The sequence below is a fragment of the Dermacentor silvarum genome, chromosome 10, assembly GCF_013339745.2.
Source record: "Dermacentor silvarum isolate Dsil-2018 chromosome 10, BIME_Dsil_1.4, whole genome shotgun sequence".
NCBI lineage: Eukaryota > Metazoa > Arthropoda > Arachnida > Ixodida > Ixodidae > Dermacentor > Dermacentor silvarum.
The window spans coordinates 68,594,300-68,619,239 of record NC_051163.1 but is presented as its reverse complement, the minus strand read 5'-3'; the positions used below and the strand labels follow the sequence as shown (position 1 = coordinate 68,619,239).

The window sequence follows — 24,940 nt, the reverse complement described above, 5'->3', positions numbered from 1 at the left end:
CACGGAGTAAAAGACACGGATGAAGGTTATTGGAGCATAAAAACGCGTGCACGCTGCAATCGAGTTCAAAATTGCTTGAATGCAATTTCGGCTGCTGTAGTGCTAACTTTCGCCACGCAAGGCAAGCAGTAAGGGACTTGAGTAAGGACGTGTGAATATAGGGAATGTTTTAATAACAATTCGAATATTCTCCAATTCGATTCGGTCTACGAGTCGAATAGTCACTATTCCTAAATATGATCATTTCTTTAATAGAATTTCGGATATCTTACATTGTCAACTCTGGCCGGTCAAAATTGACATTGGAACAAAATTGCGACAAAATATATCGCTCAGGCAGCCAGACTTTCTCCGATAAACCGCTGTCACTATAACTCAGTGAATAGTCCTTAGTATGTCAACAAAATGTTCATTGGCTCACAATGTTTCATTTCTGCTTTCAATAAACACCGCTTCACAATGGGCAATGTGGTAACAGAAATTTGTTAGCGTTTTGAATATACTAACACGTCAACATCGTTTTATAATACTGGTAAAAACGGCTGTTTGTTATTTGAAAAACTATTAGAAAAAATTTTTCATATTGATTCGATTCGCTTCTAGCGCTATAGTCGATCCGTATCGATTCGATCTCGACAGCTACCATTCGCACACCCCCAGAAATGAGTGCATTCTTTGTCCGTTATTTAGGGCTTCAGGAAATTTTAATAAAACCAAACCAAGTGCTCTCAGTGTACAGGTGTCGTAATTTTAATCTCTGCACTCTTAGCTAGATTCCGGCGATGATGTTGATGCCGGCTTGAAGCGGTCGCAGCTTCAAGCTCAGAAGTCTGTGGATCGCGCTCCCGATGCTCAGGAAGATCCTCTTGTAGAAGTTGATGATGCCTCCCGCAAAGCTTCGGCACACGACGACGATTTTCTCGACGACCGTGCCGTAGAAGTTGAAGATGTTGTCCAGGATCGTGTGAGCGCTCCGCCGGTCGCTGATCTCACCCGACGCTACGCCGCTGACGAACGCTCGAAACCTTTGTTCACCTTCTTCGTTCCTGCGTCGGGCACAGAGCGACGCATAATTGGGAATGACAATTGATCAGGGCTACACACCGTGCTGCAGTGTTTTAGCAAACACGCATGCTATAGCAGTCAATGCGAAATGTTATGTGAACACTTCTCGGCGTAACATGCTAACGGGAGGTTAACGGCGCGAAGGCGCCGACACACAGAAAGCGCCACTTCCATGAAATGTATCAAGAGAAAAAGAAAATTGAGACAGTGCAGAAGACAAAGGTGATGTTGAATAGCCTGGCAAGAGCACAAGAATTCGTGATCGACAGTCAGCCTCTATAATCTGTGCGTGATGATGTTTATTTCCGTCAATTAATAGGATCCTGATCATGAGAAGCTTGCTGCTATCGATCATTGAAAGGAAAATGGTACGATTACTACAGTAGAGCGGAAATTTGGGCTAGTTTGGACGTTTATCTTGTAAAAGGTAAATACTGTGCTACAAAAACACTGGCAACTTAAGTATAAGTGGACAGGACGCGCGCAGACTCACAACTGAATTTTATTGGTTGAAAGATGACATATATACAATGAACAAAAAAGACGTCATCATGCTGAGTGGCCATCCAAAACAATGCCGTCACAATTTTGCGTCCAGATATTGCGCCTCAAAATCAGCAAGTACTATGGAAGGATCGCTTGCACATTCAAGTGCTTTCTTTTTTGTAATATACGCCTCGAACAACTCCCAAGTATGACGGTCCCTATGGTGGTGTAAAATCTCACTTTTTTTTCTAGAAGCGGTAGACGCGCCTTTTTTGTCTCTTTTTCGCGAGCCCTGCAATGTATTGCTACGTGGGAATACTCGTCATATGACTTATTCTTGAAATGCTCATTTAAACGGATGTGATTAAAGCGTCCCGTCTGACCAACGTAAGCACGGCCGCAGGTGAATGGGAATTCATAAATCCCAGCGCACGTGCAGGGAACAAACGGTGACCTGTGGTTGACATGGCAAACAAAAGGGCTATGCCTAAACGTCTTTTAAATCTTTCTGCAGGACCTGTATACACAAACGGGACATTTTTAAAGGAGCAGAAAACAACACGTTCACCCTATAACGTTGCGCAACGTTCTTCAAATTGTGTGACACCTTATGTTGGTGAGGGATCACAGCGTCTCTTACGGTCATGGTTGTCTGGAGAAAACGCAGTGACACTACACTTATCCTTTTTAATCAATTTTTCGCAAGCTGCTGCAATCACAGAGCTTGGATAACCAGATGTATTCAATCTGATCACTTGATTTCCAACGCTCTCCGCCACTGTGTGGACGCAAGATTTTCGTAGGGCAGCACCAATAATGGCCACAACAATGCCGTTTTTTACTGTTTTTGCAGTGTCCTGACGAAAAACTTAAGGGCGCTTTCATGAATCAAGGATGAAAAAACCAGCAGGTGTGGGCCATTTCAAAGCGCAAGCTTCTCGGTCTCCCCTTAAAACATGAACATATCTCGCTCGATGACCGCGGAAACTCGATCGCAGTCAGAACGCTAGAGCAGCACTGAGGGAATTGACCATCATGCCGTTTCTCGCTTCAGCGCGAACTAAACGTCGAAAGCACGGCACCTACGAAGGTACCGGTACTAGTTGCACTTTGTCCGCATTGCAGATCGCTTCGAAGATGAGACCCGCGCCGGCGCGCACTTTTTCCACTTCGCAGATCGCTTTCAAGATATGGCGAACACGCGGCCGCGCTGCAGCAGTGCTTGCTGATTTTGAGGTGCAATTTCTGGACAAAAGATTGTGACGGCAACGTTTCGGACAGCCACTGAGCGTGATGACGTCTTTTCTGCTCATTGTATATATGTCATGTTTCACCCACTAAGATCCAATTGTGAGTCTATTCATACCCACGTCCTGTCCACTTAATCTTCTGTTGTCCGGATTTTTATAGCGCAGTATTCCCCTTTTATTGCGATAGCAGGTGTGTGGACACTCTAGGCAAATTTCTTTCCGTTTAAAGTCCAAGGGCGATAACACCGCTGCCGCTCCCTACGCTGTATGAGCAACTGAAAGCGTGCGAGTGGAGCCGACGAGCGCGGCTGAATCTCGTCTGCGCGAAAGGGAAGAAAACGGGCTGGAAATGCGCCTTCTTTCGCCGCGCGTGCGGCACCCAAAGTTGCGAGGTATCGGGGGGGGGGGGGGGGGAGGAAGGGAGGGAGGGGGGCAGCATTTTACTCCGGCTGCAACTGCGTATGTGGCGGCTGCGCGCGGTCGCGCGTCTGTATCTGAAGAGCGATCTTCGTTGGGGGCACAGTCTAGGTGCGTCGGTGGCTCGTATCTTTGTGCGCGCTGTGTGTTCTCAGCGCTCAGTTTGCGTTGAAGCGATAGACAACAGCACGAAGATGTACCCTCCACGGTGGCTCAGTCAGCTAAGGCATTGCTCTGCTGAGCACGAGGTCGCGGGACCGAATTCCGGCGGCGGCGGCCGCATTTCGATGGAGGTGAAATGCAAAAACGCCCGTGTGCTTGCGTTGTAGTGCACGTTAAAAAACCCCAGGTCGTCAGAATTAATCCGAAGCCCTCCACTACGGCGTGCCTCATAATCAGAACTGGTTTTGGCACGTAAAACCCCAGAAAGAAAGAAGAACAGCATGAAGATCCCTTCTCTCGATGCTGCCGCCGCGTTTCCTCACGCCAGCGATTTGACAGCGAGTGTCCGCGGTCATCGAGTATGATGTGTTCATGTTTGCTGTGCGCACTGACACATTGCTTGTTAATTTAGTTAGCAAGCGAATGTTTACAAGTCGATACGGCCGATAAAAATAATATGCTTACTTCGCGTGGCTATCTGCTAATATGCTATAGCAATCGATGCTTCGCCTTTCGGGCGAAACTGCGACTTTTAAAGTGAAGCTTTATATTTCTAGGCGAAATTGTATATGGCTAGGCAAAATCAACTATGTACAGAAAGCTATCATCATCATCATTGGCACGAGCGTCGTCATCTTCTTCCACAGCTGGCTCGTTGGCGCCCCTCGGGTTGTGCTCGTGCTCGGCACGCGCTCGTGCCACAGCTCTCGCGTTCGTCGTCTGCTTCCACAGCTGGCTGCGTTGCCGCTAATCATTCCAGCTAGAACTTCACTTCTCATCAGGCGTCGTAATGGGGAGGCTGCGTTCACGGGGATATAAGTTATTGCTTAAGGGAGTATGAACCACTCATTGTCTTACGTTAACGGATAGATTTAGTTTTCAAGCAATTTAATTTCGAAGAATCGCAAGTGGCAGTGGCACGCAAATGCTGCTAACCACGCCGCCGAGCAAACTCGATACATCGAGCGCAAGCGACAACGGCGGACTGCTAGCATACCGTCAATGACGTCGTTCTCTCCATCGCAGCCGAATGTGTGTGTAATCTCATAATTGTGAAATACTTTAATGAACCCTCGGGATTAACCCAGTGATTAACACCGGGGCCACACGTTTCAACTTCGCTGGTTAACCATCTTCACGGAGTGGAAGGGCCGACGATTTTTTTTTACAAGATGTACAATGACTACATTCACGGGTACTACCATATTGGGCTTCTAGAAACTCCGAGTTTAACAAAGAAGTTCGAAAGCAAGATAAAAACGTTGTCGCAGTTTCACCTGAAAGGCGAAGAAGCATCAATGGCGATAGCAAATTTGTAGAGAGCTATACGGAGTAATGATAGTAGCTTTATCAGGTGTATAAACTTGGACATGCAGGAGCACCGGCAACACGCAGAACTGTTGTCGACGCCGTCGGCGTTTTGCCCGCGTTCGCACAAAATGCGTGCGGCGTTGGTGACTGTTGCCGGAGCATCTGATATAAATAGGCACTTGGTGCCGCAGCTAAACGTCACCTGCCTTCCCCCCCCCCCCTGCCCCCCCCCCCCCCCCAAGGCCTTTCGCGCGTCAGAAGAAGGCGCGTTTGCTCTACATATATGGTGATTGTAAAGGAGGAAAGAGATGCCTACTTCTGCAGCCCTTAAGGGAGCACGGCGCACAACGCGCGTTTGTTCTCCGCCGTCTGTTCACTCCCCGTGAAGGCGCGCGTTCCTCGCGCCCTTTCACTCGCACATACAGCGTTCGGCGGCGCGCGGCCACGATTTCATCTCCATTGACGTCTCACGGAACCTCACGGCGACGGCGACGGCAACGGCGACGACGACGCCGACGGCAGAAATCTGCTTTGGAGTGTCCATTAATTGCTATCGCAATAAAACCGCTCAACGTGCGATGGAACCAAAAATGTTAGGCGTAACGTTAAGAGACAGGTGCACAGCGGTGTAGATTAGAGATCAAACGGGGGTTGTTTCGCAAACTGGGTCAGTGCTGCATCGATTGTTCCTGAGCCGGATAGATAGAACATTCAGCTCAAACTATATGAAATAGCCATCTACATCAGTCTGGTCATTTCAGTGTCTTATTAGTTAATATTTAACAAAAATTTGTCCCTTTTAGAAAGCTGAAAGAAAAAAGGCGATGCAATTGATATCCTGCAATGGACTTTTATTTTATTGCTTGTAGATCCTGCACACCTACTTAATAAATAAATGCACAAGCAGCAACATTTCGAAGTACCGCATGCTACGGTTGGCTTCGTGAATTGGTCAGGTATTTCAGTGATCTCAGTTTATCAGAATAGCTATTCCAGTCGTCCGCTGCAGCAGTGCATGCTACGGGGTATTGTGCGCACCCGAATGCAACACTTGGGCTATTATTGATGCGTGGGGGTCAGTTTATCTCAGACCGCATGGGTTATTTAAGAGGGGGAAAAACTGGGTACCTTGCACTGGTGGCGCAAGGCTAAATAAAGACACAGCGGAGCTTATCGCTGTCGTTCGCTCTCGGCTTCTCTTACGTCGGGATCTTCTCGGAGCCGATGCTTTCTCTCCTGTTCTCTTGCATTCTCTCGCTGAACGTACTTGGGATCTCCGGCTCGCCTTCATCGTTTTGCAGCGGCTTTTTTGGCTAACCGTGCTGAGTCCGATCGGCGTCGACGCTGGTAGTCTCTCTCAGTAGCGTGCCGCGATTCTTGGTAAGCGGTTTCTCCCTTGGCAGTGCGAATCTTCCTTGGTCTCCCCATGTCTTCATCTGGCGCGCCGCCGCCGCGCACCGCCTTTCATGCGGAACGAAGGAGCGCATGCACAGTTGGCCGTGACGTCACATGTGACTCGCGGCGCATGCCCAGTAGTGCGCAGCTGGTGGCGAAGTGGAGGAAGTGGGCGAAAGCTATGCACCAGTGGTGTGAAATGGGCATTTCATTGCAATTCCATTCCGGGGAATGAGAACTTGCCGCAATTCCATTCCTTTTTAATTCCTCGGAATGAAAAAAACTTGGCCGATTCCCACTCCGGGAATGGCCACGCAGTTCATTTCCATTCTGGTATTTCCTCAACGCAGGAAAGGCGTCTTGATAGTTTTATCGAGTTAACGATGAACGCACCATAAAGCTGATGTCATCAGACGCGTTAAGAACTGCGAAAAAAAAAACGCAAAACACGTTACCAAGGTCGAAGGAAGGTAGCTTGGTGACATATCTCGTACAGTACAACCACTCTACAAATTCCCAAACGGGCAGTTCTCCCACTACCAATAGTATTTGTATGGTCAGCATGCTTTAACGACTTCTGATGTTTTAATATTTTAAAACCTAAATGTGGTAATGCTAAAATGACGACATAGCGAATTTTTATACTGAGAAAAGCAGTGTTCATGGAGACCTTATATTATGGCGTCGTCAAGAGCAGCCTTTCGATGAACAGGCACAGAGCTGCACCCAGCGATGAAGGCCGACGTTATTTTCGGCTGGCTTGCCAGCCCTTTCTCTTGTTGCGTGTACTCACGTTCGTGCTTTCTCTTTAGGTGCCGAATCAAATTAGATGATACTCCCACTACAACGTGTATAGTTTCGGAGCAAAGTTTCAGCGTGCAGCTTGTTTGTTTTCTTCACAGCTAATTTTTTTTAATTGTTTTAATATGCCATGTTGGTGGACTTACTGCGTGCATGAGCTTCTCAACACAGGAGCCAGTGTGGCAGTGCGTTATGGAAGCGTTTTTTTTTATTTGCAATAGAAGGCTGGAAAGGAGGGAGGGGGCGGGGGGGGGGGGGGTAACCCAGAAAGCCGAGGGGGATGCTTCGAAGCATTGTCTAGCATTAACAGTATGAAGGAAGGGAGGAAAACATTTATTGGGTCCTGCAAGTTGGGAGTTGCCTCACAAAGTGGGCTGCTCCCACGTCGGGACCGGCAGGCAGAGCCTTTTGGCCGCGTCGTGGGCTTGCTGGACGGCCCATAGTTGCTCGGTCAGGTGCGGGCTGCGAATCGCTGTCTTTAGCCTGTCCCGATCCTTGGTGAAATTTTCGTTGGTTTGGTTGCACGACCAGAGCCTACATGTGTTCTAAGTCAAGTGGTGCACACGAGCGAACTACTAAATGAACCGTTGGGCTTCTCTAGCCACCAACAGGCGCCAGCGCGGCGCCAGCACCACCCGGACCTCCCCTCCCTCCTCCGCCCACTGCTTTTCCCACCCTAGAACAGAGCTCCCTAGAACAGAGCAAACGTGGGTTTTTTTCGGCGCGACGATTCGCGCCGAAGGTTTTTGGTTTTAGGCACCACCGTGGCCGCAGTTACTTTGGCTCTCCTTCTTCGGCTGGCTTGCCGAACCGATGCTTTCAAAAGTTAATTCTCCCTCTCTCTCCCTGTATGCAGGGAGAGGGCGCACAGTTCATCGCCGATGACTGTGTGCTGCGCTGACCTGCAGGCCTTTGTCGACAGAGTTTCGGGCAAAGGCGTCTGTTGTCTAGACAGGGGAGACAGTATTGGAGAAGGGTTGAGGGGGGGAGGAGTACGAGGTGAGACGGCGCGTGAGCTGGTATGAAAAGCTTGCAGTGAACACAAGCATCGCGCCAGCGTCAATACGCATCAGAACTTAGAGAAGCGCTTTTTCGAATATGCGTCCGAGTCGCTGACGGGAACAGAAGCAAAAAAAGTCGCAGTTTCGCCCGAGAGGGGAAGCATTGATTCCGATATCAAATTGGTGGAGAGCTATACGGAGCAAGGAAAAATTCGCTAACTAACTAAATAGACAGGCGCGATGTCACGCCCGCACAGGTAAACACGAACGCATCTCGCTCGATGACGGAAGAAACTCGCTGTGAAAACGCCGGAGTGAGAAAGCGCGCCAGCAAAAGCAGGCAAATTGACCTTCGCGCTGTCTCTCGTCTCGCTTCAACGCGAACTAAGCGTCGAAAGCACAGCGCATACGAAGCTACTGGCAGTTGGCGCGTGCACTTTGTCCCCATCACAGATCGCTTTCAAGGAACGGCACCCGCGTGGCCGCGCTGTGAGCAGCGGCCGACGGTGCAGAACGCACCCCCCTCCCTCTCCCTCTCCGTCGCCTCGCCCCCGTGCCTCGCGCGCGAAAGACGAACGCGCGCTTCCAGTCTGCCTTCCTCCCTCGCGTGCGCTACATTGAGCCGCAATTGCCGGCTCACCCTCGTACGCTTTCACTCGCCCACACAGTGTACAGCGAGAGGCGACGATTTTATTGCTGTTGGACTTTAAACGGAACCTCACGGCGACGCCGGCGATGACGCCGACAGCAGAAATGCGCTTGGAGTGTCCATATAATTGCTATCGCAATAAAACAAAGAAATGAAGGGTGGGGTGACAACAGGCGGCCGAGGTGAAATCACCGCCGCGGTACAAAAAGAATCACAAGGCGTAAGGGGAGGGGGGAGTATGCCGCTGCCATAGTTCCGCTCGACGCACACCAACGGCATGACAAACTTCGGAGCTACTAAGTCTGTAAGGACAGAATTGTAGTAGGCGCGTTGCTATAAATGTACCATGCTTCTAATCAGCCAAGCCATTTTAAAAATACTGCTTTAATGTTAAATTTGAGGCTCTGACTTACTAGTGTTTGAACGTGGGCTGGTTGGTTCTTCGGTATATTTTAACAAAGAACAATGCGTTGATAAAAAAGCGCTGCATTTTCGGAAAAAGACGTAACTCCATTCCCATTCCATTCCGGGCAAAAGGCGCTTGATATCAAGCGGGTAGATAAAAAAGCGCTGTATTTTCGGAAAAAGACTTAATTCATTTCCCATTCCATTCCGAGCAAAAGGCGCTTAATTCCATTCCCATTCCATTCATCCAAACGTTGTCGCCATTCCATTCCCATTCTGGGGTCGCGAAAATGTGGAATGTCTCCGGAGTCATTCCAATTCCGGAGTTTTACCTCGGCAACATTCCTATGCACAATGTACGGGCGGCGAGCGCAGATGCGCCGGGATGACGCCACGGTGCATGCGCAGTAGCGCGCAGCTAGCGGGAGCTTCGCGGAGCCGTGTCTGTCGTGCGAAGCGAGCGCGCACTTGCGCCGGCGGTTACTAAGGAACGCCAGGGGATGTCATAGCTCGTCGCCCTTTTTCGCTGAAGACAAACGGAGTTACGGATAGCTTAAACAGCTTCGCTGTTAAAAATAGAGCTGGGCCGGACATGTAATTCGTAGGACCGGTGGAATGGGTGGAGAATGCAGAATGGGTGGAGCATTAGTGTTACAAAATGGTTGCCAAGGGAAGGGAAGTGCAGTCGAGAACGGCAGAAAATCAGGTGCGGTGATGAAATTTGGAAATTTGTAGGCACAACTTGGGAATCAGCTAGCGCAAGACCTTTGTCCTACAGTGGCCATGAAGGTAAGCTGATGATAAGGATGATGATGATGGTTTATAAAAAGGTCTTGCTACAACAAGCCAGTGCACAGTTGCATCCAGATACCGCAATTCTTTGGGTTATGATGCGATGGATGCTACACAAATACAACCCTCTCCTGCTTCAATTATTATTCTTTCCCTCAAATATAAACTTCATCGGCTTATTGAAACTTCTTGCAATGAGAAAACTTGCGCCAGATTTGGTGCATACTTACAATTCCAACAGTGAATTGCCACGTGACCTTCGTTGCCATTGCTAACCTTGTTTTGGTGCTGCCGTAGCCTTTCATTCAAACGTTATCCTGTCTGGCTTACGTGCTTTCTACCACAAGGCTAAGAATTCCGGCATCTGGATATAACTGTGCACCAACGCAGTTGACGCAGGTGACAGCACCTTTAGTATAAAACGTCTCCATTCTTGTCTCTTTATTAATTTGTTGGAAGTGGCACCCTGTTCGTGTCGATCGATCCGGGCATTGTCGTTTCCGCGCCTTTTACTTGAAGATGCAAAATGAACAAGGCCAAAATTCCCATCCTAATGGCTACCGGGTGTCATTCGGTGTTCCGCAAAGTGTTACCGAATGGCAGAACATGTCCGTGTACTACAAGCCATTGTGTGTGTGTGTGTGTGTGTGTGTGTGTGTGTGTGTGTGTGTGTGTGTGTGTGTGTGTGTGTGTGTGTGTGTGCGTGTGCGTGTGCGTGTGCGTGTGCGTGTGCGTGTGCGTGTGTGTGTGTGTGTGTGTGTGTGTGTGTGTGTGTGTGTGTGTGTGTGTGTGTGTGTGTGCGCGGAGGTGGTAGAGACAGAGAGAGAGCGCGCGTATGTGTGTGAGCACGTGTACGACAACTACGGTGGCGACTGATTTGTCGTACTCCGGCGATGAAGCAGTGCTAGGGCTGTTCGAATAGCGAAATTTGCTAATCGAATCAAATAAAGTCGGCTTCCGTTATTTCGATCCTGACGGAACCGACGAAAGAGGTTGAATCATCCGGTAGGGTCGAAATAAACAAAAGAATAATAAACGCCGAAACACGCCGTTGATTCACTTGGCAGTGTTTGCCTTTGAAGTAAGCTTCGCCACAATGCAGTTTTGTTATGCGGCGAATCATATAAAGCGGGGGGGAAAGGTGGAAAAAGGTGGTTTCTCTGTTTCTCGTGCGCACGGAGCGTGCGCATGTGTATAATAAGGAACGTGTACTATGCCCCGTTAAAGTTCTGATATACGGAATAGTCATGGTGGGCGAAACGAGAACTTCTATCACCACAGCAACGTCATAAACATCTCTGAATGGATGCCAGTATGTTTACCTGGCGTACAGGTTCTCGTACTGTGACCGGAGGTGGTGCGTGCGCCGCTGGGCGTCTGCATAATTAAGAAACGGGTACTATGTGCTGTGGCTTGTGGCCCCTGTCTATTCTTGGTATGCTTCACCACAACAAGTTGCGTAAGCTTTACCGCAAGACGCGGCTATATTGCGGCAAAGCTGACCAGTCTAGTTCCAGTTATTCGGTTAACGTCAATTTTGAGATGGAAATAAATGTTTGGGCCCATGTAATTATCGGCGGCCAAGATCTTTGGTCGGGATCGAATTATTCGAATTGAAATAACTGGAGTTTAATTATAGGAAGTCTGCTGTATGGTTTTTATAGAAAAATGGTCTTTCATGTCGAATCACACAGTTCATATTTTCTGGTTTGTAAACAAAGAAACGTGAAGTTGGCGCGGAGCCCGCATGGTAAAAAAAATACGCTTAACCTTGCACTCGGCGGCGCAACGCTTGAAACAGCGTAGCTGGGTGATCGTAGTCCAGCAGTTAACGGAAGTGCCCGCGAGGACCTTTCATCTTATTAACCATGATGGTGATAATTTCTTTTCGCGCGTCTCGGACTTACGGCCGTCACTGCGCGTCGCATAGCGCAGCTTGCAGCACCGACACCGCGTTCCAGGAGACCCGCTCCGTGAATGCGTCTCTCTCCCCCTCTCATAGCCCGCAAAACCTCTTCACCTCGCAGCTGTGGACGAAGACGACAACGACGACGCTCCAAAGCAATCATATGATTCGCATAAATGCGTGCTCGCCAGGCCTGGCTGTATAGCCTAGTGGTTTCGACGTTCGCTTTGGGAACGGGGGTACGCGGGTTCGACTCCCACCTCGGCAAGAAAGTTTATTTTCCTTTCTTTCTTGGTAGTTTCTTGCTACGCACCACAAATTACCGCTGCCTTCAACAGCTTCGCTGTTAAAAAAACTGTCAGCCCTTTCCCTGGGGTGGAGATGGAAGACCAATACCTTGATGGGAATTATGTATTTCCAATTATGACTATTAAGAGGTGATGGTTAATTGCATACTTGAACTAATTAATAATGAGAAATATATATGATCCGGTGTTTTTCATTTATTTGGTGACCACCAGCGACCATTTGCAAACTTCAGACATTTAATTGTTCTAATAGTGTAAATGTAGTTAATTGGGAGCTTTATAAGCAATAAGGCTTATAGTAGGGGTGGGCCAACTTGCAATTTGGGGTAGGGACAACTTGAAATTTGGGGCATGCCAACTTGAAATTGCGGGACAGCTTAAATTTATACATGAGTCAATTGCAGTTTGGTGTGGGCCAACTTGAAATTTGGAGTTGTCACAACTGAAATGTGGGGTTGGGACAGATGAAATTTGGCGGTGGACCTACTTAAATTTGGGGGTGGGCCAACCTAAACTTTTGCTGTGTGCCAACTTGAAATTTTGATTTGGCGCAATGTCCAATTGAACGCTGCTGAGCTTCCTTCGAGTTATGAACTCATCGCGGGCATGCGAGCGCGTCAAGAGGTTTGGCACGTTTTCATTGGGCCTTACCGAGACGGAGTGAGAACACTCATGCGATAACTTGCGGGGACAAGGAACGCGCGCAAAACAAAGGCTTGCGAGAGCGACAGCGAGTGTTAGTATCGCGGCAATGCACTGTCCCCTCACGCAACACCTCACGCGCTGTTGCGGCAGCTGGTGTTTCCTTTTCGCCCGCTCTGCTCCGTCGAGGCTCGCTCGTACCCGGCATTCCGGCTCAATTGGTCCGACCACATTGAAGGGGCCGGATACGGCGTGAAAATCTGACAATTGTCTATTAAAGCCTCAGCATTCTTTGCCACCGAAAAGGCCATGGGTAGACGCGCATAAGCTAGGAAAAGCAAGTAGGCAAAAGCGAAGTCACAGCCGAGCCAAACAACGCTTACGCGTTAGTAGGCAATTCTCATAATTTGTGTAGCTTTTTCCCTAGTGGCAGCTAGAGCTTTAGTTTTGAGGCGACGTCGGTGAGACGCTGCACCTCTGCGACATGAGGCAGTCGCTGACGCGGGGTTTCGAACTGGTCCTCGAAGAACTGGCGCTCGAAGGTGGCGTTCAGGAAAGGCACGGTGGTAAAGGGAGTGCCATCAATAACACATAGTGCCAACATAGTGCCACAAATAATCGTCTCTCAATGTATGCTGAACGCATTCTTGCATGGTAAGCGGTTTTGGTTCTTCGTATTCTTTTATTGATGAAACCCCACACCAGGTGGCACGGGAACCTATGGACCTACCGCAAAGAGCTTAGCTTGTGTTGTCCTTGTTCCTACGTTTGTCCATGTTAGCGCGCCTACCATTCAGAAACATAATTCCCCAACAACTTGCTCTACATCATGTTGTTCTGAACCTTGTAAGAAACAAATAATGATTCGCATTAAAGATTCTGTTTGTGTGTGCAGCACACCATTGCCTCCGGTAATTTTTTCGTTACTGAGATTTAATTAGGTAATTATAATTATCCAACTCGAGAACTACTGTCCTAATTATCAAAGTGTCAATGAGAAAAGTGTAGAGCACCATGAAAAACTGCCGATACAGCTTGTTGTTGCTCAATATATGCTACATAAAAGTGTTTTTCCGAGCGTGAAAGAAGCCCGCGAATACATGCAATATTGCCGCGTGATTGGGCTGCTCGAGGCACTTTGCGTGTATTCGCGGGCTATAAAAACAAGCGCGTGATAGTGCCACTATTTCAGCGCTCCCAGATGACATAGATGACGTTTCCTCAGCGCCCGTTAACGGCAATAACAAAGGAGAAACCCTGTAGTGGTGCGTCATCGGTAGGAGAAACCCTGCCTCGGGAAGGTTCAATCTTGAGGGTATTTTGCACGCGGGGAATGTATCGAAAATAAAAATCGCTGCTAGTTTAGCCAGCAGTTTATAAGGCTGTCGCGGTGAAAACTGGCATCGTAATCCAGCCACGCAGCCTGTGAAGTACCCTGTTTTTGATGTATCAGTTGCTCAGATTGTCATACATCTTGCAATGATGCAGGCGGGAATACTGGGGGACAACCTTCGGCGTCACCCTAGCGGTGATTACGCCGTAGCCGATGCATGTGAGAGCTCTCAAGAAAAATCGCTGTGCGAAGCCCCCGGAAGTAGCCACGGCCACAGAAGCTAGTGGCACAAGCGTCTCGCGACAAATATTAACTTCAGCGCAGTCAAGGCATGGCGCTTCAGAGTCAATGGATCACTGCGTAAGTCGCTAAAACTACTATAAATTGAAACTTCGAATTTCAGACTATGGTGGTATAGGCTTCGCGAGAATTGATTTATTTCGCAAATCCCCGTGTCCTGTGAGCTTATGTGTCCGGCAGTATATATTTTTGGCGTTGGGCTACGAATTCCATGGACCGTGCGGCAGGTCCAATGGCCCCGCTTAACGCACTGAATCTTTGCAAGAAGATTAGGTGATTGGCAAGCAAATAAGGCTCGTTCCAAGAGGTGGGCGTAGTACTCGGAACTATCGAAATAAAGAATCGAACATTACCCTACTTGATTCGATCTTCAAAATCGAACACTAACCATTCTTAAATGCGAATGCTTTCTGTGTAATACTAAAATACTTTAAGTAACCAAAGGTACGATAAATATAACCCCGGAGGCCATATACTAGGCCTATAACACACGACAATATTCACAGTGGAGCCCACTATGTGCCACTCAGGCAGCCAGAATTTTCCGGCTAAGCCACTAGCGTTCGCACTCACCGTAGTGTCCAAACTATGCCAATAAATTTCTTGATGGATCTTAATGCTCAATTCGCGCTTTTAGTAAGCACCGCTTCACAACATGCAGTGCAATGGAAGAAACTTGCTAACGCTGTGGATACACTCGGATGTGAAGATCGATGCTGAGAACGGCAGTTCGTTATTCGAAAGTTATTCGAAAAGTACTCGATATTCAATTTCGTTCGATTCGCTTCTAGCGCTATTCGATTCGTATTGGATTCAATCTCGAAAATTCATGTGCGTTTGTTTTGGTTCTGTTAATTTATGTTATTATTTGTTATTTATTTGTTATAATTTGCTAATTATTATTCATTTGATTTAGCTTTCAAGTCAACTTATGTGTGTGTTTCCAACTTTCTTGTGTTTACGGAAATGTGTATCTCTTAGTGTTGTTCTACTCTTCTATGTGACGTCCTTTACTCTTGTGCGAAACTTCATAAATATTCGCGATATTTGGCGGTTCAAATGTTTTCGTGCTTCTACGCTTGCTTGTGCTGCGAAGAGCAGTAGCCGGCGTCATTGAAGGCGCCCCACCTCTCCTTTAATTACATAACAATTTTAAAAGATTCTGTGGTGATTCAGCGGTAAATGCGAGAAAAACCGTGAGCATTACGTCGCATCTGTTTTAGGTCCCGGATCCATGGTTTAAACCGTGTTCACCACATTGCAAAGTCTTGTTCAGGAGCTCACTCGACACGCATCCGGCCTCTCCGAGGAGCGATATACACAGGGGTCCGGAGCAGACCGCCGTGAGTCGCTGTCTCTCTCTCTCTCTCTCTCTCTCTCTCTCTCTCTCTCTCTCTCTCTGTATACGCACACATATGCGCTCTTCTAAGCTCTAACATCCCCTCTGCACCTCTACCATGTGACCGCCTTCCTCCACTTCACACGCATACATTTTTTTTTTCACTTTGACACTCATAATGCTAAGGCATAAAAAAAAAAAAAAAAAGTCCTGTGTGAGAATTTTCGTGCAGTCATAAGTGTACTTACTTTCCGTGCAGCAGCTTGATGCGCGATTCTAGCTGTCCCAGTTTTCTGTACATCTTGATCCTCCGTATGGGGCCGATCCCTCTGGCGTTGACCATCTCCTGGCGGATGGCGTCGCGGACGGCGGTCAAGTTGCGCTCCATCTCGCGTCCCTCGTGCATCTTCGTCTCGATCTCGCGGATCAGAGGAGCCTCGTCTCGCAAGATCTGTCACGTAGATCGGCAATCCGGATATTCAAGGGGTTTTCCTATCGCATTATTCGTTGAGCTTGAAATAAATGGCATAGCACAAGACGAAACACAGATGCAGAAGCTCCAGTGCTGCCGTAGATTGTATTGTATATGCAGATGTCTTTAAAGTATATATAAAACAAAAAGGAGACAAATGTGCGACGTATCGATATATTTGTATTTGCCTGAGATGTGGCATCTTGCAAATATTTTAACCTTTCTATCATGTCGGGAAATTTGAGCGTTGATCGAATAATTCACGAAGTTATTTTTTAATTGAACAACATTTTATAAGCTCCCATATGAACTATATGGGAGCCTATACAAGGTGTCCCACGTAGGTTGAGCCAAGATTTTTTAAATGAAAGGCGCGTCGTAAGTGAATTGAACCGAACGCATACTATTCGCACTGTCCTATAGCAACTAAGGCAATTTTTTTTTATTTTCCCCATAACTCACTCATGCTGTAAGTTTAATTACCGAACTCTTTAATTATTGGCTAAGGACCCTAAGTATGATTCGCAGATTTGTAGAACACCTTCAGAAACCATCAATCGTGTTGTTTACCCGCCGGGGTGGCTCAGTCACCTAAGGCGTTGCGCTGCTCAGCACGAGATCGCGGGATCGAATCCTGGCCGCGGCGGCCGCATTTCGATGGAGGCGATATGCAAAAACGCCCGTGTGCTTGCGTTGTATAGTGCACTTTAAAGAACCACAGGTGGTCAAAATTAATCCAGAGCCCCCCACTACGGCGTGCCTCATAATCAGAACTGGTTTTGGCACGTAAAACCCCAGAAAGAAGAAGATCGTGTTGTTTCCTGTGCGATACGTCTCACGTAGTCCCTTTTTTCAGGATTGCAAAAAAAGCCCGCGAAATATGAAAAAAAAAGACACGTGACGGAGCGCCTGCGCAGTGGTATCGTGCTGCTCTCAAGCGTGCGTTCGGTGAACAAGGCCGGCTGCATCGTGTCAGGCGTACGGGGAAGCAGCAGGGCATTGTTATGGTTGTAGGCAGCTGGGCCGGCGGCTCCGTCAGATGACGGCGCAGATGCATGCTGCTGGCCGAGTGCTGCCGAGGAGATAAAGCGTTCAAGACTGCTAAAGAAAAGAAGGAAATGGCTTTTTATTTCCTTTTGAACTCGGAATGCATGAGAGGGGGCGACGACGTGGAGGGTGTAGGAGTAGGGGGTGCGGGGTGGGAGGTAGGACGGCATTCGCAGTAAGTTATTTTTTTTTATTTTTTTTTTTTTTTTAGTGGTCGGCGTTTGTGAAATCGTCCCATGGTTATACTGCGTGTTCAGATCGCCATCTCTTGTAATGGAACACTGGCATCTCTTTAGCACATTTTCCGTGGCGTTCTTGATCATGGTTTCGGGAATGGAGTTGCAAACTTGTCTTATTTTTTCTTTTAAGTTGTCTGATGCTGTGGGTGGTGTCCGGTATACCTGATCCTTGACGTACCCGCAAAATAATAAATCAAGGAGGGGGGGGGGGGGGGGGGGTTAAATCCGGTGACCTTGCTGGCCACCAGGAAATGGGCCCGTGCAGCCCTATCCACTGCTGCTGGAAAACTTAATCCAGCCTATTGCAAGTTTTGCGGCTGCCGTGCGCAGGAGCTCCATCATGCTGATACCAAATATCATTTGTCTTAACCAACAGAACCTCGCAGATAAAATCCTGAAGTGGCCCATTGAAGATTCGTTGATGTATCGTTCACCGGTAAGCGTGTAGTCAGAAAAATACAGGCCCAATGATAGTGTCACTGTAAATTCCACACCACACATTAAAGGACCACTGATATTGACGATGCGCCGGCAAAACCCAGTGAGGGTTTTCGTCCTGCCCATAGTGAGCGTTGTGGATGTTTTCTTGGACATTGCGTGAAAAGGTAGCTTCATCGGTCCACAGGATCTTGCTAACAAAACCTGGGTCCTCTTCTGTTTTGATTAGGATCCGGTTTGAAAAGTCTGTTCTACATCTGGAAGTCGGGGGGCTCCAGCATTTTGTGCAGCTGCACGTGGTAAGGATGAAGTTGTCTCTTTTTCAGTATTCTACACACCGAAGATTTCGACACACCAGCTTCAGCAGCCCACTACGGACACTTTCCTGGGGGTGTGGAAAAAACTTGGACAGGATATCTGTCTCCGCTTCCTCTCCTAAAATTGCAGATTTGTGTCGTTTCGTGGCAAATGTCCCATTCTGTTTCAGCGTCTCATATGCACGCACAATTGTCATTTAGCTTGGACGGGTACCATGGATGCCAGCGTTGAAACAGCTTAACTACCTGCCTTATATGGCCGCGTGATGCACCAAGAGCCAGAACCATATCCGCTCTTTCTTCATTGGAGTACGGCATATCTGCTGATCTGTGTAGATTAAAGCCAAACTATGAAGCCGTCGAGAACACGAAGGGATACGGGTGCCTGAGGAGCACCATTAGTAATGAATGGAGGCGAGGTCTTAATTTTTTTTTCCACCGGTGAAATTGAAACAGCCGTCATCGCCTTCCTCTAGCGCTTGGCCCTTTCCTTCCTTGAACAGAATGAAAAAGCTATTTTCTTTTTTCTAGCACTCTTGGACGCTTTATCACTATCTCCTCAGCAGCACTCGGCCAGCAGCATGCATCTGCGCCGTCCTCCGACGGAGCCGCCGGCCCAGCTGCCTACAACCATCACAATGCCCTGCTGCTTCCCCGTCGCCTGTCGCGATGCAGCCGGCCTTGTTCACCGAACGCACGCTTGAGAGCAGCACGATACCACTGCGCAAGCGCTCCGTCACGTGACTTTTTTTTTTCATATTTCGCGGGCTTTCTTTGCAACCCTGAAAAAAAGGCTACGTGAGACGGATCGCACAGTAAACAACACGATCGGTGGTTTCTGAAGGTGCTCTACAAATCTGCGAATCATACTTGGGGTCCTCAGCCAATAATTAATAAATTGGGTAATAAACTTAATTAATGAGTGAGTTATGGGGAAAACAAAAATGGCCCTAGTTACTATAGGCCAGTACAAATAGTAGGTTTGGTTCAATTCGCTTCCGACGCGCCTTTCATTTTTAAAATCTTGGCGCAAGTTACGTGGGACACTATAATCCACCTGTATAAATCCACCTGTGTTCCCATAAATTATCTATAGTGTTATTGGATATTGTACCTATGATGGTGAACAACATCATTGATTGATTGATTGATTGATTGATTGATTGATCGATTTGATGTCTTCCTTTAGGTAGACAAGGTATGCCTTACGTAGGCTTTCCCCTGTATAGTACGATGACAACGTGACAGAGAAAGATATGCTAGGAAGTTCTACATAGAGTTTCAGATAAGCAAATGACAACATAGAAAAAATAAAATCAGTCGCAGTGATTTACCTGTGCCCCAACGCCGTTTCTGATGTTATCGAGACCAAAACCAGACCGCTGTGGGAATCCACCAAGCATAATATTCGTCTTTATCACGGTTCCACCTACATCGTTCCTCATTTTCGGGACGCCGAAACCTGGACGCTGCGGAAATCCACTTGACACTCTATTCGTCCCCACGAAAGGTTCTCCGACGTTGTTTCCGTTTGTCCGGATGTCGAAACGTGGAAATTGTGGAAATCCGTTTGGTACACTGCCCGTTCGCACGACATTCCCTCCGACATTGTTCCCGCTTATTTGGACACTGGAGTCTGGGAGTTGTGGAAATCCGTTTGGTGCGTTGCCACTTCGTATAAAAGTCCCTCCCATGCTCGAACCAGGGTGACGTGGAAATCCACTTGGCTCAATGTCAGTGTGCATGGCTGTCCCTCCCACGCCGGAATTTGGGTGTTGGGGCAATCCATTTGGTCTGGAACCAGTTCGTATGAAATTCCCTCCCACATTATTCTCGCTACTCTGAACGCTCGAATCTGGACGCTGTGGAAATCCACTTGGCCAGCTGCCGGTTCTTACGACAGTCGCTCCCGCGCTGGAACCTGGACTCCCTGGAAATCCGTTTGGTCCGATACCGGTACGTACGGCATTCCCTTCCACATTGTCACCGCCGTTGTTCTGGACTCTGAAGCCTGGGCGCTGCGGAAAACCAGATGGTGCACTGCCCGCACGTATGGCATTCTCTCTCACGTTGGTCCCACTTGACTGGACACTGAAACCCGACCGCTCCGGAAATCCGCTTGGTGCGTTTCCTGTGCGCACGATGGTTCCTCTCACGTTGTTTCCAGTTGTTCTCGTGCCCGTGCCTGCGATGTATCGGGAATTCCGGCTGTATGTTACCTGGGCTTATGACAGACGCTCCGGCGTTGACCCCACTTGTCTTGGTGGCGAAACGTGATTTCTGCACCTGCTCTCCAGGTGCGTTACTGGTCCTTATGGCTGGACGGATGGGTATGTAAGCTCGGCCCCCTGAAAGAGGTAGAGGCGTCAAGAGTTCTAGTCATCATGAGCAGCGGCCTGTTTTATGTTTGCTGCAGGAGGAAAACCTCGCCCAGCGATCCCTAATTATCCCTAGTTTGATTCAGCTGAACATTTGCTAACTTCTGCAGCTGCAGATGGTGTTACTTTATATAAGAAGCAGGTGATCAGGGCGCTCTATGAAAGCTTCTTTTGCCCTACGGCTTTCGAACGTTGTTTGAAGTGAGCTGCTGAGTGTACAGTAAAGATATTTCAAATGCGTACAAGAGCTGAACGACAGCACACGAACGGCATAAAACATTTTAGACTAGACCTACCAAATGTTACAGTAATCGCCACTGCATAAATTTACTAACGGGTGCTGTCTAATGACAACCGACAAGTATCAGTTGTTCAGCCATATATTCCTTAGAAATGTTTTCACACGAACACTTCATTTGTTGTTTTCGGGGTGAAATCTGTGGTGTTTATCACTCCTGCCTTTCACAAGCTCGCTTTTGACGAACTTCTCCGAATGATACACATTTCGTAAAGTTCTTTTTTATTTATATGGGCACGTCGAGCTCCCGTGAGCGATAACGTTCCCCAGTTTTCGCCACTTACTGGGCAATTCACCACTCCGTTTTGAAGATAATAATGGCGAGCGCCTTAAAAACGCGCCTATGATATGCGTCATCGTCTGTATTATATGAAAGGTTATTACGATTTCGCAACGCTTCACTCATTTCTACACACCATCCTCGTTCACGCGCGATGGCTTGCCACCTTGGAAGCGCGGCTAGTGAACGCGATATCAGAGGTTTCAATACAGCTACAGTGACCTCACTTCAACGGGCGATTCATCTTCGAGAACACCTGTGCACTAGTGCTAACGTGCATGACACATCATTCCAATTGGTCAATTTTTTATAAGCCCTCCAGTAGCCTGCATATTCATTCATTCATTCATTCATTCAGTGAGTGAGTGAGTGAGTGAGTGAGTGAGTGAGTGAGTGAGTGAGTGAGTGAGTGAGTGAGTGAGTGAGTGAGTGAGTGAGTGAGTGAGTGAGTGAGTGAGTGAGTGAGTGAGTGAGTGAGTGAGTGAGTGAGTGAGTGAGTGAGTGAGTGAGTGAGTGAGTGAGTGAGTGAGTGAGTGAGTGAGTGAGTGAGTGAGTGAGTGAGTGAGTGAGTGAGTGAGTGAGTGAGTGAGTGAGTGAGTGAGTGAGTGAGTGAGTGAGTGAGTGATGAAGTGATTGATATTGAATAATTTTAACGTACTAAAACCACACAGGGGCTATCAGAGACGCCAGAGGGAAAAAGTTTGAATTATTTGGCAAGCTGCGTTTTTTTGGGGTCCATAAAATGATCTGTGCATGAGTGCTGTTGTATGTCTTTACGAAGGGGATAAAAAAAGCGCGAAGGACAGGATGAAAGTAGAGACGACTTACGCAGCGCTAACAACCACTCTTTGTTGCATTTTCGGTCGCAATATATAGGTTGTCCCACGTAACCTGAGCGAAACTTTAAAATATGCAAATATTACGCTATCTGGACAGAACCAAGGTAATGTTGTTTGCCGCCGCTTGGAGATACTCAGATTATTTTTGTCATTGCGCCTAATTACATATTAGTATTAATTAATTAATCGACTTCTCACATGTTATATTAGATGAAAAGTGTCACTGAGAAAATTGTAGGTCAACATGAAAAACTCCCGATACAGCTCAATGCATCAGATACATAAAATTGTTTTCCCGAGCGTGAAAGAAGCCCTCGAATGCACGCAAAATTGCCTCGAGCGACCAGTCGGGCGGCAGTATTAAAGTTTGTATGCCATCTATGCGAAATTTGCGTATCTTTAAGGTTTGGCTCAAGCTACGTGGGGCACCCGTTATAGGAATCCCTATGCGCATGAGGGTACAAAGACACCAAATATATGTATGTATGTGTGTGACACGCCGCTATTGTCTGCAGTTTATCATATACATTTGACAAGAAGCGCACTTCGCTGCAATCTAAGGATACAGAGGGCATGCTTATACATGAATCATCATGTTCATGTATTAGGAAAGCTTCATGTATTTCACGAGCACGTGGCTCTGGGTAGCATCCCAGGAGCGTACATTCTTCAATATATGGTTTGCAGCCACAGTTTCTGCAGTGATCTGCCAGGTGACTTGCGACTGAGCTCCTGCACTAGTACGCGTCTTATCGAAACGATCATTAGTACATCGGCCAGTTTGTCCTATGTAGCAGCACCCCATGAAAGCGGTGTTATTGTATACGACTTCACATGTGCAGTTCATAAGAGATCGTGCTCTTATCGTGTTCATAAGATTCTTATCATGCTCGCGCGTTTTCGAACCTTCTTTGTTCACTCTACTGCAAAGAGTGGAAAGTTTAGTGCGTGCAGTGAATACAACATTTCCTCCAATGGTAAACGTTTCACATAGGTTTCGCACAGCATTGCTGGAAAAATTGGAACAAAAGCTCTATTCACTGAACGCACTAAACTCTCCGCTCTTTGTCATAGAGGGAACAAAGAAGGTTAAAAAAAGTACGAGTGTGATAACAAACTTGCGCGATCTTTTATAAACTGCACATGTAAAGTCGTGTATAAGATACCGTTTTCATGCGGGCGCTGCTACATATATGCCAAACTGACCAATGTATTAATGATCGTTTCAGAAAACATGCACACAAACACACACGCGCGCGCGCACAAAACATCTTCCACGTCACTCGCTTTCTACACAGCGACTTTACGTCGATTGCAATGACGCAAGTATTGCCTAGTGATGTAGTCACATGACATATCTAGCCGCTAATTTATAGATGTTGCAAAAGCGTTCATGCACTGACGTTTCCGCCCAGGTTAAGGAACTCCAAGAGTACCAGCTTTATCCCCTGTTCCTTCCCCTCTCCTGAGTCACTTCCACGCCATTTAAGATAACTCAACTTGTTATCTCTGGAGAGTAAACAACGTCTATGTTCCTTAGTATATAGAAGTGGCATAATGCCGTCCGTAGGGAGCGTGAAAAATAGCACATCCATCTGACCAAATGAAATTAGACCAGAAAAATAGCGCACGCAACGTTGGTAAAAGGTGTGGACAAGAGAGAAAATTCAAATTTTGCTGGGACTTCCAAAATTCTCATTTCTCTGCAGCCTGTTTTCCACTGCCATGACAACAAATATTCGTGCGTGTGGCTAGATTAATTAGCGCGCAGAATCAAGCACTGTCTTTAAAACCATCGAGCTTCGGATTTTTTGTTTCGAGTTGTCATTTGCGCGCTGTTTTCTGCATGAACCGCCAAACATGACGATTAAGGTAAAATGGTATTAAGGGAGAGTAATCATCCTCACATCTGCCCACCCATCTACAAGCTTCATAGTAACATCATATTGTCGACAGTGTCCCGGTGCTATTACTCACCCTTAATGACGCTAGCTTGCCACTGCAAGATTTTACGTGACAGCTGTGACCATGGATCCGGTTTTAATTCCTATGGTTCCAAGATGAAATGTTCTAAGACGACTGCTTAGAATGTCAAAAATAATTATCCATCGTGAGTCTCTTGTCGCTATATCATCGATGTTAAGCGACATGCATACTCAGAAAAGTCGTTATTTATTTGTGCGCTCAATATCGGGTCAATAAATGAATCAATTTTTAAACTATCATCTCCGCTATAAATAAATGTTATGGAGCCAGCACAGAACACACCTTAACCTGTAAAGATAATGAGGAAATCTTCGTATTTTCTTTGAAAGAAGCAGTACCAAATGATAGCAAACTACATCAGCCATGACTCCCGCAGCGACTTAACGAGTATACAGCATCAAACTGTCGATTAGTAAGATAAGTAGGAGATGCATACTATTCAGAAAACAAAGCAGAGTTTACAAGTCATCATGTTTATACAGCCTAAACGGCAGCTAATGAGCCAGAAGCCTTCAAATTGCTATTGTCTGGTTTAAGAGCCAATGGCTCCATTGCTCTAAATTACGTAGTTCTTGCTTAGAATCCTGCTGTCATGTCGCCCACGTAATGCTATTTTAAAGTGTGAAACCGCACAAAGTGCTGTTACTAATCTAGTGCGCCCGCTTTTTAGAGTAACGATTTGTAACTCCACGCTATAAACCGCACTGCATCTCTGGTATCAAAAGGCTTCAAGCCATAATCAGGTTCGGTTAACGCTTACCAGCTACTTGGGCCTGGGAAACGACTCCTGCAGCGCAGGCAGCCAAGGTGATGAACCATGTTGGCAGCCCAGTTGGCACTGGCATGGTCGTGGGTTCCCGCCAAAGTGCGAGTTTTACTCGAGCGATTGGCTAGTTTTTACCTTTCCTCCATCTCTGTCATGCCTTCTCTCCGCTTACATTTTTTATTCGCATTCTTTTGCGTTTCTCGGAAAAGGAGGAAACGAGTGTCGAGACCAGTCGTACAGCATATCGAAGTATACGCGTAAACCTCAGCAGCACCCAATGAAACGCTATCCATAGTTTCGTGCAGTTGAGTGGGGGGT

The 24,940-nt window shown here is 47.3% G+C and overlaps 1 protein-coding gene across 1 annotated transcript; it reads right to left on the bottom strand.

The window, feature by feature from the left end:
• Positions 1–695: 695 nt before the first annotated feature.
• Positions 696–24,732, bottom strand: LOC119465970 (uncharacterized). Its single transcript, XM_049657679.1, has 4 exons — positions 24,617–24,732; positions 19,410–20,423; positions 15,811–16,013; positions 696–1,046 (listed from the first exon to the last, which is right to left on the bottom strand). The coding sequence occupies exons 2-4, from the start codon at positions 19,818–19,820 to the stop codon at positions 770–772; spliced, it is 891 nt and encodes a 296-aa protein (XP_049513636.1). The 5' UTR covers positions 19,821–20,423; positions 24,617–24,732; the 3' UTR covers positions 696–769.
• Positions 24,733–24,940: the final 208 nt, after the last annotated feature.